Source organism: Micromys minutus (genome assembly GCF_963924665.1).
Source record: "Micromys minutus genome assembly, chromosome: 8".
In the NCBI taxonomy this organism is placed as follows: domain Eukaryota; kingdom Metazoa; phylum Chordata; class Mammalia; order Rodentia; family Muridae; genus Micromys; species Micromys minutus.
In genome coordinates, this window is record NC_137977.1 from 24379650 (window position 1) to 24400615 (window position 20966).

The 20966-nt window shown below is 38.7% G+C and overlaps 1 protein-coding gene across 10 annotated transcripts in view; it reads left to right on the forward strand.

The window, feature by feature from the left end:
* LOC308423481 (protocadherin alpha-9) overlaps positions 1–20966 on the forward strand; it is a gene marked incomplete at both ends in the record, with an annotated part of 218243 nt that overhangs the window by 109745 nt on the left and 87532 nt on the right. The window contains one exon of one of the 10 annotated variants that reach the window (XM_080920170.1): positions 13751–16186. The exons of the other annotated variants lie outside the window; for them this stretch is intronic. Within the exon in view, the coding sequence (XP_080776296.1) occupies positions 13751–16186 (2436 nt within the window). Of the gene's footprint in view, positions 1–13750; positions 16187–20966 lie in introns of those variants that run through there. 10 annotated transcript variants of the gene reach the window in all.

Below are 20966 nucleotides of genomic sequence, written 5' to 3' on the forward strand. Positions count from 1 at the left end.
CCATTTTTAAAATGCCGATCCTTCCAATTCATGAGCATGGGAGATCTTTCCATTTTCTGAGATCTTCCATGAGTTTCTTCTTTAGAGGTTTGAAGTTCTTGTCATACAGGTCTTTCACTTGCTTAGGTAGAGTCACAGCAAGGTATTTCATAGTTTTTGTGACTATTGTAAAGAGTTTCTTTTCCAAAATTTCTTTCTCCACATGTTTGTCCTTTGAATATAGGATGGCTACTGATTTGTTTGAGTTAATTTTATATTTAGCCACTTTGCTGAACTTGTTTATCAGCTGTAGGAGTTCTCTGGTGGAATTTATGGGGTTGTTTAGGCACATTATCATGTCATATGCAAATAGTGATGTTTTTACGTCTCCCTTTTCAATTTGTATTCCTTTAATATCTTTTTGCTGTCTAATTGCTCCAGCCAGGACTTCCAGTACTATGTTGTATAGGTAGAGGGAGAGTGAGAAGTATTGTCCTGTCCCTGATTTTAGAGGGATTGCTTCAAGTTTCCCACCATTAAGTTTGATGTTGGCTGTTGGGTTGCTGTATATTGCTTTTATTGTGTTTAGGTATGAGCTTTGGATTCTTGTTCTTTCCAATACTTTTAACATGAAGTGGTGTTGGATTTTGTCAAATGCTTTCTCAGCATCTAGTTAGATAACCATGTGGATTTTTCTTTGTTTATATGGTGGATTACATTGATGGATTTCCTTACATTAAACCATCCCTGCATCCCAGGGATGAAGCCTACTTGATCATGGTGAATGATCATTTTTATGTGTTTTTGGAATCGCTTTGCAAAGATTTTGTTTAGTACTTTGGCATCAATGTTCATACGTGAGATTGTTCTGAAGTTCTCTTTCCTTGTAGGGTCTTTGTGTGGTTTAGAAACGGGGGTTATTGTAGCCTCAAAAATGAGTTTGGTAGTGTTCCATTGGATTCTATTTTGTGGAATAGTTTGGAGAGTATTGGTATTATGCAGTCAATAAATGTTTGATAAAACTCTGCACTGAACCCATCTGGACCTGGGCTTTTTTTGGTTGGGAGGCTTTTGGTGACTGCTTCTATTTCTTTAGGTGTCATGGGATTATTTAGGTGGTTTACCTGGTCATGGTTTAACTTTGGTATTTTGTATCCATCTAGGAATTCATCCATTTCCTGCATATTTTCCAGCTTTATTGAGTATAGGCTTTTGTATAGGATCTGATAATTTCTTGAATTTCCCCAGTTTCAGTCATTATTTCTCCACTTTCCTTTCTGATTTTGTTAATTTTGTTACTCTCTCTTGACCTCTACTTAGTCTGGCTAAGGGTTTATCAATCTTGTTAATTTTCTCCAAGAACCAGATCTTGGTTTCGTTGATTCTTTCAATGGTTCTTTTTGTTTGTATTTGGTCTATTTCTGCCCTATGTTTGATTTTTCTTGCCATCTAATCCTCTTGGGTGTATCTGCTTCTTTTTGTTCTAGAACTTTCAACTATGCAGTCAGGTTGCTAGTGTATGCTCTCTCCAGTTTCTTTTTGGAAGCACTCAGAGGTATGAGTTTTCCTCTCAGTACTGCTTTTATTGCATCCCATAGTTTTGGGTATGTTGTGTTTTCATTTTCATTGAATTCTAGAAAATGATTAATTTCTTTCTTTATTTCTTTTTTCACCCTGCTATAGGTTAATAAAGCATTGTTTATTTTCCATGCATATATGGGCTTTTTGTTGTCTTTGTTGTTATTAAAGACCAGCCTTAGACCGTGGTAATCTGAAAGGATGTATGGGAGTATTTTGAATTTCTTGTATTGATTGAGGCTCATTCTGTGTCCAATTATGTGGTCAATTTTCAAAAAGGTGCCATGAGGTGCTATGAAAAAATTGTATTCTTTTTTTTTAGGATGATATGTTCTATAGATATCTATTAATTCCAGTTGGTTCATAGTCTCTGCTAGTTTTACAGTGTCCTTGTTCAGTTTCTGTTTCCATGATCTATCCATTGATGAAAGTTGGGTGTTAAAGTCTCCCACTACTATTGTGTGGGGTAAAATGTGGTTTTTGAGCTTTAGTAGGGTTTATTTTATGAATATGGGTTCTTTTGTATTTGGAGCATATATTTTAAGGATTGAGAGTTCCTCCTGACAGATTTCCCCTGTAATGAGTAAAAAGTGTCCTTCCTTATCTTTTTTGATAACTTTTTGTTGAAAATCTACTTTATTCGGTTTTAGAATGGCCACTCCAACTTGCTTCTTGGGGCCATTTGTTTGGAAGGTTTTTTTCCCAACCTTTTATTCTGAGATAGTGTCTGTCTTTGTCTCTGAGATGAGTTTCCTGTATGCAGCAAAATGTCGAGTTTTGTGTATCCAGTCTGATAGCCTATATTTTTTTATTGGGAAGTTGTGTTTATTTATGTTAATAGATATCAAGAAATAGTGGTTGCTCTTTCCTGCTATTGTGTCTTTGATAGGTTGAATTGTGCCTGTGTCTTTTGTCTTTTGGTTTTCTTGCTTAGAAGTTTTCTTGTTTTTACTATGAGGTGGTTCCCCTCATTGTATTGGGTTTTCCACATATAATTCATTGTAGTGCTGGGTTTGTGCTCAAATATTGTCTGAATTTAGTTTTGTCTTGGGATATCTTCGTCTCGCCATCTATGGTGATTGATAGTTTTGCTGGGTATAGCAGCTTGGGCTGGCACTTGTGCTCTGTTAGGGTCTGCATGATGTCTGTCCAGGCTCTTCTAGCTTTCATAGTCTGTGTTGTTTAATTGGGTGTGATTCTGATTGGTCTGCCTTTATATGTTACATGACCTTTTCCCCTTACTGCTTTTAGTATTCTTTCTTTGCTTTGGGCACTTAGTGTTTTGACTATTATGTGTCGGGAGGAATTTCTTTTCTGGTCCACCTATTTGGAGTTCTGTAAGCTTCTTTTATGCTCGTGGTCATCTCATTTTTAAGGGTAGGGAAGTTCTCTTCCAGGATTTTGTTGAAGATATTTACTCTACCTCTTAGTTGATATTCTTTGCCCTCTTGTATTCCTATTATCCTTAGGTTCGGTCTCCTCATTGTGTCCTGGATCTCCTGCACAGTTTGGGTTAGGAGCTTTTTGGTTTTTGCATCTTCTCTGACTTTTTTCTATGTTTTCAATGTTGTCTTTGGCCCCCGAGATTCTCTCTTCCATCTTTTGTAGTCTGTTGGAAATGCTTGCATCTGTGACTCCTGATTTCTTTTTTAGGTTTTCTACCTCTAGGGTTGTCTCTTTTAGTGTTTTTTTCATTGTGTCCATTTCTTTTTACGTTCCTTCTTCCATTCCTTCATCTTTTTGGTTCTGTTTTCTTCTAGTTCTTTGAGTTCTTTGAGTGTTTTTCTTGTTTCTTCTTTAAAAGCTTTTAATTCTTTTTGCTTTTCCTCCTGTTCTATTTTAAGGATCTCTATCATCATCTTGATGTAGGATTCGTGTCTGAATCTTCTTTCTCTGGAGTGTTTGGCATTCCGCTGTTTGTTTTGATGGGAGAGCTGGGTTCTAGTGTTGCCAGGTTGTCTTGGTTTCCCTGGGGTATGTTTTTTCACTTTCTTCTTGCCATCTTATTGTCAGTGATTGGTTCTTGCCTTTTTCTTGTACCTGGCCAGTGTCCCTGGTCTCTGCTGTTTCTGGTGGTGGATGGTCCAAGCGCCTGTTGTGCACCCCGGAATCTGTCGACTGGGAGCAGAGGGCCCAATGCCGCCATGTTCCTGGATTCCCGGATCAAGCCAGGCAGGCACACACTTTCTGCCTGCTTCTCTGAGGTCTCTGTGAACCCTGGCTAGTCGGAATCCATTCTTACCCGGTTTTTCTAGGTCCTGTGTGTCTGCGTCCCCACTCTTCCTGGTGGCATATGTTCCGAGTGCCTGTTGTGCACCCCAGAAGTTCCCGACTGGGAACAGAGGGCCCAATACCACCGGGTTTCTGGATTCCTGGATCAAGCCGGGCAGGCCCACACTTTCCGTGTGCTCTGCTGAGATCTCTCTGACCCCTGGCTAGTCAGAATCTGTTCTCACTCGGTTATCCTCAGTCCTATGTGTCTGGGTCTCCACTCTTCCTGGTGGTGGTTGTTCTGAGCCTGCTTTCAGCTTTAGTAAGTTCTCTTTTATGAATGTAGGTGACCTTGCATTTGGAGCATAGATATCAATATGGAGAGTTCATCTTGGTAAAATTTTTTCCTGATGAGTATTAAGTATCCTTCCTTATCTTTTTTGATAACTTTGGTTGAAAGTTGGTTTCATTCAATATTAGAATGGCTACTTTACTTTGTTTCTTAGAACCATTTCCTTGGAAAATTTTTTTCCAGCCTCTTACTATGAGGTATTTTCTGGCTTTGTCAGTGAGGTGTGTTTCCTGTGTGCAACAGAATGCTGGGTCCTCTTTATGTCTGGTATTCTATGTTTTTTTTGGGGGGGTGAATTTATTCATGTTGAGAGATATTAGGGACCAATGATTGTGGTTTCCTGTTATTTTTGTTTTCAGAGGTGGAATTATGTTTGTATGCCTATCTGTTTTTGGGTTAGTTGAAAGAAGACAACTTTCTTTCGTTTTTATGGTGTAGTTTCCTTCCTTGTGTTGGAATCTTCCATCTATTATACTTTGTAGAGCTGTATTCATGGAAATATATTGTATAAATTTGGTTTTGTCATGGCACATCTTAGTTTCTCCATCCATGGTAATTGAGACTTTTGCTGGATATAGTAGCCTGGGCTGATATTTGTGTTCTCTTAGGATCTGTATGACATCTGCCTAGGATCTTCTTGCTTTCATAGTTTCTGGTGTGAAATCTGATTTCATTCTGTTAGATCTGCCTTTATATGTTACTTGATCTTTTCCCCTTACTGCTTTAATATTCTTTATTTGTTCTGTGTATTTGGTATTTTGACTAATATGTGCTGGGAGGAATTTCTTTTCTGGTCCAATTTATTTGGAGTTCTGTTGGCTTCTTGTATAATTTCTAATACAATTTAGTTGAAGATATTTACTGACCCCTTAAGTTGTGAATCTTCTGTCTCTTTTAGGTGTTATGCTCAGGTTTGATCTTCTCATTGTGTCCTGGATTTCCTGGATGTTTGGGTTAGGTGCTTTTTTGTGTTTTGCATTTTATTTACTTTTGTGTTATTGTTTTCTATGGTATTTTCTGCCCCTGAAATTATGCCTTCTATATCTTGTATTCTGTTGGTGATGCTTGTGTCTATGACTCCTAGTCTTTTTCCTAGGTTTGTTTGGAAGCCTTTTACTCTGAGATAGTGTCTGTTTTTGTCTCAGAGATGAGTTTTATGTATGCAGCAAAATGCTGGATTCTGTTTATGTATCCATTCTGATAGTCTATGTCTCTTTTTTGGGGGAATTCAGTCCATTGATGTTAACAGATACTAAGGAATAGTGATTGTTGTTTCCTGATATTTTTGCTGTTAGAGGTAGAACTATGTGTGTATTTCTTCTTTTGGTTTTCTTGCTTAGTTATTTTCTTGCTTTTTTTAGGGTGTTGTTTTCTTCCTTGTGTTGGGTTTTCTGTCTATTATTCTTTATAGGACTAGATTTGTGTTCAGATATTGTATAAATTTTATTTTGCCCTGGAATATTTTGGTTTCTCCATCTATGGTAAATGAGAGTTTTGCTGGATATAGTAACCTGGGATGACATTTGTGTTCTCATAGAGACTGTATAATGTCTGTCTAGGATCTTCTAGTTTTCATAGTCTTTGTTAAGAAGTCAGGTGTAATTCTGATTAGTCTGCCTTTATATGTTACATGTCTATTTTCCCTTACTGCTTTTAGTATTTTTTGTTGTTTTGAACACGTGGTGTTTTGACTATTGTCAGAAAGAATTTCTTTTCTGGTCTAATCTATTTGGGGTTCTTTAGGATTCTTTTATGCTCATGGTCATCTCATTCTTAAGGGTAGGGACATTTTCTTCTATAATTTTGTTGAAGATATTTACTGTGCCTTTAGTGAATACTCTTTGCCATCTTCTATTTCTATTATCGTTAGGTTTGGTCTTCTAATTGTGTCCTGGATCTCCTGGACGTTTTGGGTTAGAAGCTTTTTGGTTTTTGCATCTTCTCCAAAAACTTTTGTCTATGTTTTCTATGTTGTCTTCGGCCCCTGAGATTTTTCTCTTTCATTTCTTGTAGTCTGTTGGAGATGCTTGCATCTGTGACTCCTGATTTCTTTTTTAGGTTTTCTATCTCCAGGGTTGTCTCTTTTTGTGTTTTATTTATTGGTTCTATTTCAATTTTCAATTCTCTTGCCTGTTTGTGTTTTCCTGTAGTTCTTTGAGTGATTTTTGTGTCTCTTCCTTAAGAGCTTTTATTGATTTATGTGTTCTCCTGTGATTGTTTAAGAGAGTTATTCACATGCTTCTCCAAGATCTCCATCATTATTGTGAAGTATGATTTCAAGTCTGAGTCTTGTTTTTCTGGAGTGTTTGGCAATCCACTATTTCCTGTGATGGGAGAGCTGGGTTCTGATGTTGCCAGATTGTTTTGGTTTCCATTGCTTAAGTTCTTTGGTTTTCCTCTTGCCATCTTGTTATCTGTAATTATACATGGTCTTGTTGTCAGTGACTGGCACCTGTCTCTCCTGTGGATCTGAGGGCCCATGGGTTCAGGAAGAAAATTGCTTCTGAGTGTTCTGCCTTTTGTGGGAAAGCAGTGATTTCTGGAGGCAGTGACTCAGCTCTGTCTTTGTGGGGTCAGCTCTTTTGAGGCTGTTCTAGGAGCTTAGTCCTCTGCACCCAGGTCCTGAGTACTACTAGGGGCGGACCTGGCTCTTTCTCTAGGCCATAAAGGACCCTTTTCCAGAGAGCATGGTACTCTCTGCTCTCTGAGCACACTCGGTGTGCCCTCCCTGGGCCTATGTGTCAGCCTCACCTCTGGTCAAGGTGTAAGAGTGCCTGTGGAGCTGATCTTCAGGTACCGTCTTTCCAAGGCAGATTCAGGTTTCCTCTGACAAAGCCCCAGGCCTTACTGTCAGCCAGAAAGGAAGCTTTTCCACAAGCACCTCCAAGCACTCTCTGCACTCTGGGTACTCACTGAGCAACCTCACCAGGCCTGTGCCCCATGTTCTCTGCTGGTCCAGGTGGAAAAGCTCAACAATAAATTTTAATATCTTATTTCATATAATTTCTTTAAATATTTACTTTCAAAGTATGATGCACATAAATCAAAAACATTTTCTTAGTCAAATCACTTTCTTGAGAAGGATAATGACACCTCTAGTAGTAGAGTCAAAATATTATTTGCTTACTTGGCAGTCATGGTATTTTGTCATGGTGACAAAACTACCCAAGACTCAGCATATTTTAAGAAAAAATTGTTCATTTTGACTTAAGGTTCTGGGAAGCTAGGAAAGGGAAATAACATGGCATGAGAATTTGTTCAGCTTTTGTAATGCACCTGATGTTTATTTTTCTGCTTTATTAATGACCTTCAGGCTCATCTATGTTTTGCAAAAATAACAAGATGAGTGGGGTAGTGGTGGTACATGCCTTTTGTCCCAGGACTGGGAAGTCAGAGCCAGTCAGATCTTTGAGTTGGAGAACAGCCTGAGTTATACACTAATTTCTGGGACAACTAGGGTTATACAGGATAAAATGGAATTCTTTAATTTAATCCCATGGAACATATTTGCTTTTTCTCTATTCATTAACTGTTTGATAGGCTTTTAGTTTCAACTCTAACTTGTTTGGATAATGCTTCAGCAACACAGAACCAGGTATCTCACTGACATACTTAATTTTCTCTAAGTATATACTCAGTAGTGTGATTGCTATATCATTTGTCTTATTTTTTAATTAGAAAGATTTATTTATTCATTTTATGTTTTATGTGTATAAATATTTTGCTTGAATGTTTATCTGTGAATCATGGGCATGTAGTGATGACAGAGATTATAAAAGGGTGGCAGATTCCCAGGAATTGGAGTCACACAGGGAGCTTTGAGCTACTATGTGAGTGCTGGAAACACAACACCAGTCCTCTGCAAGAGCATCCAGTGTGCTTAACCTCTGAGCTATTGCTCTACCTACTTATTTTTAATTTTTTTTGAGGTTTAATGTTTGAGGATCTTTCATAAACTTTTTCTTAATGATTGCATTAATTTACATTTTTACCAATAGTGTAATAAAAGGATTCTTACTTTTTGACCTTCATATAAATACTTCACCTGACAATAATAATTCTAGCTGGTGCAAGATATCCTATTATTTTTTAAATTTTTATTTATTTAGTGATAGTTGATTTTGAGCACTTTTTATATACCTGTTAGTCATTCATATATCTTTTCTTGAAAAGTGTCTGATAAGCTTGTTTCTTTTTTGAGAGTTCTGGTAGGATCATACTTTAGACCTTTGATATACTAGGTGAGTGCTTAATGACTGAACTGGGTCTCCCTTAATCACTTTTAATTAGCTTTTAAAATTACTAGAGTTGAGTTTTTTCATCTCTTATCAAATGTATCAAATTCTCTCATTCTCTTCACAAAACTTAATTTCTATGGCGTTAGAGGATAAAAATCTTGGATGTGGTCTAGTGTGGGGTTAGATTTTTTTTTTCTCTAAAACTACTTTAATTACATTTCTAGAATGCTTTAACCTACCCTGTAGCCTACCAACCAGAGGTAGGGAAAGAAGAAAGTTACAGGAAAGGGGGTTATGGGCATGTTTAGAAGTAGTTCTTTGGAGTGATTTAACTTTTTATTGTCAGTGTACCAGCATCTCAGTGCAATACCAAACACCAAACATGATCATTAGCAGCAGCCCAATCCAGAAGAAGCCACGAGGCTCTGCAGAATCATCTCTAGTAAGCAGAAGTGGTTGGTGAAGACCAGGAAAGACTTGCTTGGCCAGGGAAGACCATCAAAGGCCAGAGAAGGATAGTAAAGGGTTTCAATGCAAAAGTGACCTCTCACTCTTTATGGGATTCAATTTATACTCTCTTCAAACATTATTTACCCTCTCAAGCATCCATTTCAACAAAACATCACACACCCTTTCACGTGTCTGCTTCAGTGAAACATCTTCTCACAAGACAGCTTCCATAAAAACACCATATGACACAACTGAGTTTCCAAGGAAACAGAAATTTCCATTTCAGCCTAGAGTTTCAAGAACTATGACATGAAAATTGAGCTGGAATAGTTCATGAAATAGGAAAAGAAATACAGAAATTAAGGCTACATCAAAAATGGCAAAGCAGTGACCAGCTAGCCCCTGATGTCGTATAGCCAGGGGAGAGGGTTGGGAGAGGTTCAGTGGAGCACTTCTTCATTGCCTGTGTGTGTGAGCCCTGTGATTGATACCAGTATTTAAAAAGCAAAGAAGCAAAGAAGAAAACATGAAGACAAAAGCAAAGTGGAAAAGCAATGTGGGATAAGGTTGAAAATATGTGGGAATTGAGAAATAACTTCAAGGAAATAACAAATTCAACAGACTTAAAAGTGTAGCTTTGAAGCAGGAAGAGGACAACTAATGTATCCTCAGTGAATGTCCTTAAATAAATGAAATACATAGTAAAGAGAAATACAAAGGCATTATTCAGGAGGAAAGGGGAAGCTAAGGTTTGTGGTATACACTTTGATTCCAGCACTCAGAAAGAAGAAGCAGGAGGATCTATGAGTTTGAGACACCCTGGTCCATATCATGGGTTTCGTGACAGCCAGAGCTACACAGAGAGATTCTCTCAAACAAACAAACAAATGAAAAACAAAAAAGAAGGATTAGATTTTGAGAAAAAAGAATTGGAATTTGACTTTCAAGAATATTTAGGTTGATTTCAGGACAGCAGATAGACAGTAAGAATGGTTCACCCTAATAGTGAAACTGCAATTTTGGGATATAAGATCATAATACAATATCCAGAACTAAGGGGCTTGTGCTTTGTTTAACTTTTCAGCTGGTTGACTACTTCTGAGGGGCATATTTTCAAAGTAAAATAAAAATTATATATATGTATAATATAGTTATACATATATAAAATATTCTGATAATTGCTGTATAATTATGCAAATAAGCACATACAGAGTAAAGTTACAGTGCAGATTCATAAAGGAAGTTTTGAGGCATTTGAGAAGATATAATATAAAAAGCCAGCTTTTTGGAGTAGAAGTTTAAATTTTACAGTGATTTGTTATTGGTAAAAAGTTTTCTTTTTTTAATTTTTAAAATTTATTTGTTTTATGTATGAGTACAGTGTTGCTATCTTCAGACACACCAGAAGAGGGCATAAGATCCCATTACAGATGGTTGTGAGCCATCATGTTGTTGCTGGGAATTGAACTCAGGACCTCTGGAAGAGCAGTCAGTGCTCTTAACTGCTCCTCACAGTATTATTCTTAATAGACTCTGAAGCCAGAAGCAAGGATAGACACAGACCCATGTATAGCTCACAGAGGTGAATACTTGCAAATGTATGCAACATGTTCAAAACGTATAACAGAACATTTGGTTAAAGTTTTGGGGGATAGATTCAATGGTCATTATTCAAACATTGCAGTTTTAGAGATAAGAAAATAAAATCTAGAAAGGGAAGGGGTATCCTTTAGATAGGACTCAGTCATGTTCAGCCCCAATGTATACCCGTGATCAGTAAATATTGTAATAATGTTAACAAAATAACAATCAAACTCCCCACTTCCTTTTATTCTGACACCCATGGCTTTGCCTCCATTTAACATAGGTTGAATTTTGTCTTTAGTATAAGCCATTATTAAGGCAGTAGTTCTTTGGGGGTAGTTAATGAATTTCTAAAAATAGAAAATAGAATCATGCTGCTACTTGTTAAATATTCAGAGGTAAAACGTTTTAATAAAACAGATGATGTGAGATGGCGGTATTCATTCAGAGTGTTTAGCCTTTTACTTTGGGTCTGAGACTTAGTTAAAATCTGAGAAACAAAGTTATATTATGCAGATTTCTATGGCCATATTTCTTACTCTACTAGACTTGATTTGGGCGCTTAAGCTCTTTTACAGGATTAAAATTTACTTAATGTGAAAGTGATGCTTTATCTGTTAATTTCCATAACACCTAAAATACTTCCAGGGTACAATTCAAAACATTAGGAAGCTTTTGTGTAAAGTATAGTAAGTCTTCTGGGTGAGCTCTTTGGAGGATAATAGGTTTACTGGTTTCTCGTTTGGTTTGAAAACACTTAAGAGAAGCTCATGTAAAGTGGTTATCAATCTTCTGAACTTATGACCAAAGAAAAAGTTAAAGTGGGGGATTTGTATTAGTAATTAGTATTAGAGTTCAAGAAAAAAAATCAAAATTATGCTTTGTTTCCCTTTGTTATTTTGCTTTCTTTTTCCACTTTAGGTTATACTTTCAATTAAACCAAACCTTGAAAATACTTTGATTAGGAGAAAGTGTGGAGAACATTTTAAAAATTTTGCTAAAGCGAAAATTTTTTCATTTAAGGATTTGATGTTCATTTGGCTGTGCTATCAAAAAGGCAAATATAAGGGCTGGAGAGATGACTCAATGATTAAGAGCACTGCTGGTCTTCCAGAGGACCTGGGTTTCACTTCCATTACCCATGTAGACTCTCTGGTGATCCAATGCCCTCTTCTGGCCTTTGCAGGTACCAGACATGCATGTGATTTAAAGACATACACACAGAAAAAACTCCCATACACGTAAAATTTTTTAAAAATCTAAACATTTAGAGGGGCAGATATATTTGGCCTTCATCATTAAACTAACCTTTCTGTTAACCATTGCTTTTCTATAAATTCCAGTTTACTTGAAGAAAAATGCAGTGTCATGGGGAGAGTTTGGAAGGTGTATGGTGGGGATGGCTATCAGGAGCTATCTGTCTTTTCATGACTCAAATGAGATCCTTTAAAAGTGGCTGTCAATGACAGTTAAAAACAGGGAGACAACAAAAAGAAAATCTAAAAAATGTTATGTTGGCTATGATTTTTGTGAAGATTTCCCATGCCAATTCTCTCTGTAATTTTTCTTTTCCTTAAATCTTAGTTTACACCCCACACACCATCCTCCAACATTTCTAACCCTGATGTAATTGTGGGTTTGACTTCAGGTCCAAAACTAAAGAGGACTTCTAAAATGCACACCACTTTCCAGATGTATTTATTCTGCTGTGGATATGTGGGGAAATGGAAAAAACTATGCCTGTACCATTCAGCAGGCAGCCTCCCTAGGCTAAGCTAAGAGGAGAAAGTGCAAATCCTACCCCCTGGCAGATGAACAGATTGATCACTGTGTTCTGGAAGTTTGGTGAGGAACGAATTCGGTTTAATGGCCTGTTTTTCACACCTGTTAAAGTCTGTTAGTGACGTCTACACCGTGGTGTGCATCTTGCTTTGCTTTTGGTCTCAAATTTGGTAAAGTTGCTTTGACGGTAAAGCAAACCAGTGAGGACACATTTCCACTGTGCTCTGCTGCTTCCCATTATTTCCAGGTCCCTGATGAGATACAGAATCCGCCTGTGATGCCCAGGGGGATAATTGGTATTTTAGTGGAACGTTGCAGCTAGTAATTCCACTTTTGGTCTTAAGAAGAGAATGTGGAAGTTGTCCATTTAAATCAGCAAATTAAAAACAGAATGTTTCACACATACATAAAAGTTGCGAGAATTATGTGATTAACATACACGTGCAGTCATTCACATTTGAAAATCGCCTCTAGTTTCAGATAGCTCTATGAGAATAAAATACAAGACTGTGGGAACTTCTGGTTTTGATCCCATTCAGGTTTCGCCTTGCAAATTTTGATCCTTGGGGGCTGTGAACAACGGTATCAAAGGAAAGATTCGAATGAGCAATTTAGTGTTTAATATTTAATTAAATCATTCTTTTGCTTTTCAGCTCACCCTTCAGAGAAAGAGGCTGATTGCAGGGTGCTAAGTAACATGTAGAGTTTTGTTTTTTTCTTTAAATAGAGATGCTTCTCGTAAAACTGATCACTATTCTCTCTGTAGATCAGGTGGAAAGTGAAAACTACTTCCTTTTGCTGCTTTCTAATATTTCCAGGGAATGAATTTTGAGTCCTGGCCACACTGTGCTGAAAAACACCAGTCAGTGCTTTCTTTTCCTCCACATGGTCGTAGGTCCTCTTTGGGGACAGTTGGCAAGCTTGTGGTTTTGCTTCTAAGTTTTGACTGGTGGATGGCATGCTATTCTCTCCAGAGAGTCTAGGGTGGCTTGAAAAAGAAAGGGCGGGTAGTTACTCCCAGGGGAAGAAAAAGCAGGTTCGCTGAAAACTAGGAACACAGAACCTTATTCACGCCCGCTCCGTAGCCTCCAAAAAGATGAATGTAGAGAGTTGGTCCCCCAAAATGCTGAATCTAGAGAAAGTGTTGGTTCCCAGAGACCCGCCTTGTCACCACATATTGAACCATCAGAAGCCGGCCAAAAGCCCAACAGTCACCAGGAGTTTACCTAGAAAACGCCACTAGCAGGAGGCGTGTCAGTTCCTCCAGTATATTTCAGGTCCAGACCTGCATTAGTGGCCAGAGCCAGGCACAGGAAGAACCCCAATCTCCGGCGAGCAGAGACTGTGCCTCCCCACCCGTGCAGTTTACTTCTGTAACCCTAGGCGGCGCTGCGCTCCTCCGCACCTAGCACACCCCATCAGCTTAGCCCGGGCGGAACGCTAGTGGCTGTAGCACTTGGAGCTTGCAGGGCAAGCAGGGCGGAACAGCTCGCGCGGTTTACAGGCTCCTTTTCTCCAGGAGTTCGGAGCATGGTTCCTGGTCGCCACAGTTGGAGCGTAGACGCCGAAAAGGAGGATGGTGGGCTGGGGGATGGCTGTTCTGTGTTGGTGGGTCTCTTGTGGTGCTGCAGCGGGACAGCTGGAGTACTCGGTGTTCGAGGAGACTGAACCCGGAGTTACTGTAGGCAATATCGTTTCGGACTTGAAACTGTCAGCAGCTGCTCTGTCCTTGCGGAACTTTCGCTTCCTTTCCAACCACAGAGAGCCCTACTTCGGGGTGGACCTGGGCAGCGGTAGTTTGGTGGTTCAAGAGCCAGCGGACCGCGAGCGGCTGTGCCGGGCCAAAGCTGCTTGCATCCTAACATACGAGCTAATGTTTGAGGACCCTCTGGAACTGCACAAAATGCGCGTCCACCTCCTAGACACCAACGACAACTCACCCCTTTTCCCTGCTGGAGATGTGCACCTGCACATCCCGGAGTTCCTGCCACCAGGAGCCCGGTTCACTCTTCCTAGTGCCCAAGATGCGGATGAGGGAAGCAATGGGGCGCTAAGTTACAGCCTAAGCACTAGCCAGCACTTTCGCCTGGACATGGGGTCGCGGGGCGATGGTAGCAAATACCCAGAGTTGGTGCTGGAGAAAGCTCTGGATCGAGAGCAGCGGGTCACCCACCTGCTGGTGCTCACTGCTCAGGACGGTGGCCTGCCTGCACGCTCTGGAGCTGCTCAAGTCACTATTACTGTGGTGGACACCAACGACAATGCACCTGTATTTGAGCACTCCATATACAGTACCAAGGTTCCAGAGACGGTACCCAATGGAACTGTGTTATTCCACGTTCAAGCCTTGGATCCGGATGAAGGATCCAATGGAGAAGTCTGCTACTCCTTAAGCAATAGCACACCAGCAGAGCTGAGGCACCTCTTTCATGTACATCCTAAAAGTGGGAAGGTCCAGGTAGCTGCTTCACTAGGTCCACCAGAAACGCTGTTGGAAGCATTTGTTGAAGCAAGAGATGAAGGTGCTTTTAGTCTAGCTAGCACTACTAAATTGCTTGTGGAGGTGACTGACGTGAATGACCATGCTCCCCAGATGGACCTCATGACCTTCTGCAGCTCAGTACTCGAGGATGCAGCTCCTGGAACAGTAATTGCTCTCCTTAGTGTAACGGATGAGGACCTTGGTTCCAATGGTAAGGTCACGTGTAGCATGTCCAGCAAAGGCCCCTTTCAGTTGAAGGCTTCCTTTGATAGCTACTACAGATTGCTGACCGATGGGCCCCTGGATCGGGAGCAAGCAAGTGAATATCAGATCCTAATTGCTGCTTCTGACGGTGGCTCGCCCCCATTAAGCACCCAAAGGACACTCACTGTGTCAGTTGCAGATGTGAATGATAACACACCAAACTTTCCTCAACCACAACAGGAACTTTTTGTGGCTGAAAACAATAGTCCCGGAGTCTCTTTAGGCAGTGTGTTCGCCCAGGACCCAGACCTGGGGGAGAATGGCCTTGTCTTGTATGAGCTGTTGGATGTCATTTCTGAAGGGATGCCAGTTTCCTCCAGCTTGGTGGCAGTGGAACCAACCAGTGGTGTTATCACTGCCAAAACTTCCTTTGACTTTGAGCAGCTCAGGGGGTTTCACTTCCAAGTGGAAGGCCGAGATGGTGGCTCTCCTTCCAGAAGTGCAACAGTGACTGTTAACTTGTTTGTGATAGACAGGAATGACAATGCGCCAGACATCTTGTTTCCATTGCCTAGAAATGGCTCTAGCCCAGTGGAAAGAGTGCCCCGCTCTGCCCGAGGTGGACACCTGGTCACAAAAGTGGTAGCAGAGGATGCAGACAGCGGTTCCAATGCCTGGCTCTCCTACCACATCTCTCAGGCTTCTGACTCTAGTCTTTTCAGAATTTCAGCTAACACAGGAGAACTGCGTACTGCGCGGTTAGTTTTTCCTACTGATGCCATCAAGCAGAGCGTGGTGATAGTGGTTCAGGACCACGGAGAGCCTCCGCTTTCCTCCTCTGTTATTCTGGGTGTACTGTTGAGCAACGGTGCTCCTCAGGTCATTCCAGACTTTGAAGATATCTGGGAACCAAGAACACAGCTTTCTGCCCGGAACTTGTATTTGGTAATAGCCCTGGTCTGCATTTCCCTTTTATTTCTGGGGTGCTTGTTTTTCTTTGTGTGTATCAAGTTGAACCAGAGCCCAGCTTGTTGCTCTCAGAACTTCTGTCATTCTCCAGAAAGTGTGAGACTTGAGAGGACGATGGCTTCTAGTTCTTGTGTGACATCAGCCACAATAGATGTCACCACAGTTGAGAGACTTTCTCAGACATATCTCTATCAAGCCTCTCTGGGACCTGGTTATGGTAGCAACAGCTTGCTCTTGCATGGGAAATACAAGGCTGCTGATCTGAGAAACCTGGCCCCTGGTGTAGGACTAAATTTGCCAATATCCTGTGTTCAGATTTGGAATAGGAAAGGGGATCATACAAATGTGAACGCCATGGTAAGCACATCTTATGGAGATTCACTTCTTTGGCAAGGAGATAGTTAGTAGCTATGTTCTAGGATGTTTCTAAATGAGTCTTTCTTTGGTTTACATTTAACCATTTGAATACTTTCCCAATATGTCAATATTTCTGGCAACAAGCATTAGAATAATGTTCTGTAACTCATGAAATTTAATTTAAATGTTAAAAATTGGTTGATTGTGTGTGTGTGTGTGTGTGTGTGTGTGTGTACGTTTATGTGTATATTCATGCGCATGTGTGAAACATATTATGTCTGTAGATATCAGAGAGAACTAACTGGTTTTCTCTTTCTATCATGTGGGTTCTGGGTACTGAACTCAAGTTGTCAAGCACCTTTATCTGCTGAACCATTTCATATGGTTTATTCCTGAGAAACATTAAAAGCTATCAAAATCTATACTAGCAATGTGGAATAGCAGCCTAAAATTAAAGATCAAGGACTTCTGAAGTGTCCCTTGGGCAACAGCTATGAGAAATACCCCTTACAGAATTCTGAAGTGTAAAACCATGTGAGGATGCATGTCATGAACCAAACACAGAAGAAGACACACTCAGATCACTACAATACTTCATGAAAAGATGCTAACCACTGGAGATAAGTTGCAGTGGATTCTCTTCAAAGATAAAACATGAGAAATGAGTGAATGTCTAGATGGAAGGAAGGAATCAAGAACAGATTTGTAGAAGAGATGTGATTTGGTCTTAGATAAAGTATTTAATAAAATGTGGCTTATTTTGTATCCTGTACTTTTACTGTGTACCAATGGAGCAAATTCTCTTTGAGAAATGCTGCTTAGACATAGATGATGTCATAGCACTTTATGCATACACAAAAATTACAATCATATCTCAGGATGCCTATTTGTATTGATATAAGGAAGATAGCACTGGTGGGTAAATGACTGGACTTTTATTTTGTTTTTATTAAGCATACTTTGCCAAAAAGAAAAATGAGCACTTTTTGTCAGGCATATATATGTCTTCAGAGTTATCTTTCTTTTTCAAAATTCATTTAACTTGGACTCAATTTTCTTATTATTTTAGGAGTTGGTGTGTTTGAGAGTGACATACCTAATACAAGCTAAATAAAATACTTGAGTGGCTTTGGAATTTCAGCAAATTTGAATGGAGTTAGGTCAATGCATTTTGCACCATTACTATTGTACATTATTATTTTCTGCTATATTCTAGAAATAATGATGAAAACAAGAAATTATAAACACAGAAATCAGGGAAGGAAAATGAAGCATCCCTTGTTTCACTCTCAAATACACCAATGCCTAAAATAATAATAAAATTGAGTACAAGTTGAATGAAATAAGGGGAAATGGCTTGAGAATTATTCCTCTCTCAAACAGTTGTGTACAAGTACAAAAGATTCAAAGTATTATAATTTTATATATTTACTATTTCATATGCTATGATAAAAACTAAATGTAAACTATGCCCACTGAATGAATTAATAAATGTGCAAATAATGGACTGAAATCGAACACTTCAACATGTACTTCACATGTTAATACTTTAATGGCTGTTTCCAAGTATAATGAATGTATTTTCAAATATAAGGAAATGGTTGGCCAAAGGGACTTCTGGCCCTAAAACAAGCATGAAAACACCTCAGTGCTATATTCTGGTATATGCATGACTCCAGTTCCTCAGATGGCTAAGGAATCAAGAGTCACATCATGACATTATGGAACTTGCAGAAAATACTACCTATGAAATCTCATTGCTAAGGGAAGAAATTGCAGTGTTCCAATGCTAACCATTCAGGAATCAGAGTACTTAAAATGTAAATACCTTTCATTTACTTAACTTCTTTCTGGTTTTTTTGTTTTGTTTTGTTTTGTTTCGACACTGGGTTTCAGTATGTAACCCTGATCTGGAACTCACTATGTAGAGCAGGTTGACATCTAACTCAGAAAATCAGCCTAGATCTGTTTTCCAGGTGCTGGAAGCAAACTGTGTAGGTCATTATTCCTTGATCATTGCTTTTGTTAAAAAAAGATATTAGGGATAAGTATAGTTTGAGAAATGTGTTTGACTAGAAAACAAGAATGTTAGTAAGTCATAATAAAGATTAATAAATATGGAATTTTACAAGGAAAATGAGGTATTTATTTTTAAAAAGTAAGATGGACAGATGCCTCACTATATAAGAGTACTTGCTATGAAAGCATGAGAACTTAATTTGAATCCCACCATCCATGGAACACTGTAGACATGCCTACAAACTGTACTTGTGTGATCTGGCAGAGACAGGCTGGTTCTGAACACTACAAGGCTTACTGGACAAGCCCAACTGTGAGTTCAGTTCAGTGAGAAATCCTGTCTTATTTCACATAGAGGACACCCCCATATCTCCCTCTAGTTTCTGAATGTGGAACATGGGTGCACACGTCTGCAGATCCACATGAATGTATTGCCTTCCCACCATAAAATAAACTCAAAAAACGATGGCAAAAGGCCCCTTTGACATTTTAATCTTATATGAAAGATAAAAGTGGCAGAGTTATGTGGAATTGTCTGTTTTTATTTTGTTAATTTCTAAGCTGTTTTCTCCTTTTAGTTGGTTTGCAATATATTAATACTTTATAATATCAGAAGTTGTTAGCTTAAGAAATCCAGCCAAACATGGACTTCATCTTCATTTCCCATACTGAAACCATGTAACAGACACAAATGAAATCAATCTACTGTGCAGCAAATAATGTGCCTCTTGTCATTGTTTTGTTTTGATTTTTTTTCTGTTAATGTAACTTAGTTCCTTAAGTTGGTATCAAAGAAGATATGCTTGGTGGGTAAACTCAGACTTTTCATTTATAATTGAGGTATTGGCAAATTTTTTGGAAAACACCACCGAAGCAAAAATGGATGGGCGCATAAAAGTAGTCTTTAATATATTAAAATTACTGGATTGGGCATCTCATTACCATATTATGGTGTTGCTGTTCAAGAATAAATAGGGTAGGGGATATTTGCAATGTGACCTGTTTGCAGAGTAATAGAATGTATTCGATAGTCAAAATGTGTTTATGTATTTGTTGTTATCCAGTTGTAAGGAGACTTTACCAGAGGTTGATTAGATATTTCCTTGTTACTATTTTGACTTTGATGATACTGGTCATACTTTAAAACATTTTAGATTGCTGTAACATAGAAAGCTTACATGATGTGTGAAATATATTCAGATTTTTTAAACTTTATTTATATAGTATAGTACTTACTGTAAAATAGGGATGGTCAGGTAGATAAAAAAGAAAGTTAGCATCTTTATTAATTATGATTTTCTGCAATGTCTCATTCTGTTGCAAAGAGAAGTTTCCTTGATGAGGGGAGAGACCTACACTTACCTTTGGCCATAAGGATAAATACTTAGACTGCAGTTCCAGATTATACTGACTTAGTAAAGTGGTGGTTCTAAGTTCTCCAAAACCCATGACTTTAACAGTGCTGGGTTGTTGGCTAGATTTCTGGCACCAGGCATAATATCATTCTTGCTTACCAGGTCTTAAGTCCAATTAGGAAGCTGTTGGTTACTGCCAAGGTACATGTACTAGTATCACACTCTTGTGGCTAGTGTGCCATAAGGCTCATTGCTGTGGTTTATAAGCATCATAGCTGGGTAGAATTCTTGGTCCATTTTCTTGTATAAAAGCTTGCAGACTTGTGGAGCCATCCTAATGTATAACTTTACAATACAACTCTTGAACCTAAGGCTTAAGATCATTGTGAAAGAGAGGCAGAAAGAGGTTTACAACCAGATGAACATGGAGTTTGCTCCTGGGAATGTCAAAGCGATACCCATAAAGCCTTACCAATATGGTTGCATAAATAAGATCCAAGCAAAGATGACACAAATAGACCTGCTAACATGGAAGGTGGGAAACTCATGGGGCCTCAACCCTACACAAAGAGTCACAGGCAGCTAAGAAGTTATGAGAGTGAGGGAAAGAGTCTTCCCCAGGGAAGGGTATAATTGGTTATACAATACCAAAGAGTCAGTACTAAAAATACACATATAAGTAACATTATACAGACCAAGCAGGCTGGTGTACTATGTATTTATGTAAAAACCTTATTTATATAGTATAATAGAGAACCTTGGGTAGGTAATTTTTATATATATTACTTATGCAACAATATATATTGTTTTAAGCAATTAATAAAAAGGAGTACATGAATTTGAAAGAGAGCAAGGAGTGGCATATAGAATGGCTAGGAGGGAGGGAAAGAAGGGGGTATGATATAGCTATATTTAATATCAAAAAATAAAAAAATTAAACAGAAGGATAGCATTATAGGTTGAGTGGACATACAAGAAAAGCAATACCTAGAAATATGTGAGTGGAAAAGTATTGACAATATGTCTGATATATTAATGATCTATTGATTTATTTTGTTGCCTTCAAGTTTGCAGTTAGAGGGAAACAGTAATATTCACTCATATGGGCTGCACTGAGAACTGACTACTTGCTAAAAGGTTTTTTGTGTATTGTTCAAATGCATATAAAATATTAATATTTGCAAGAACATAAAATAAATATGAACTGCAGTCCAAGCTCCCAACTACAATATTATGGGTTATTGATAAGAGTAATAAAAGCAAGCAAGCAAGCAAGCAACAACAACAACAACAACAAAATTCACAACAAGTTAATGATGAAAGGGACCATTTGTTTTGTTCCCAGGGTGTTTTGGTTTGTTTGTTTTGTGTCATGTAGTTATCTTTTTTTTCATTGAAAAGTTTTA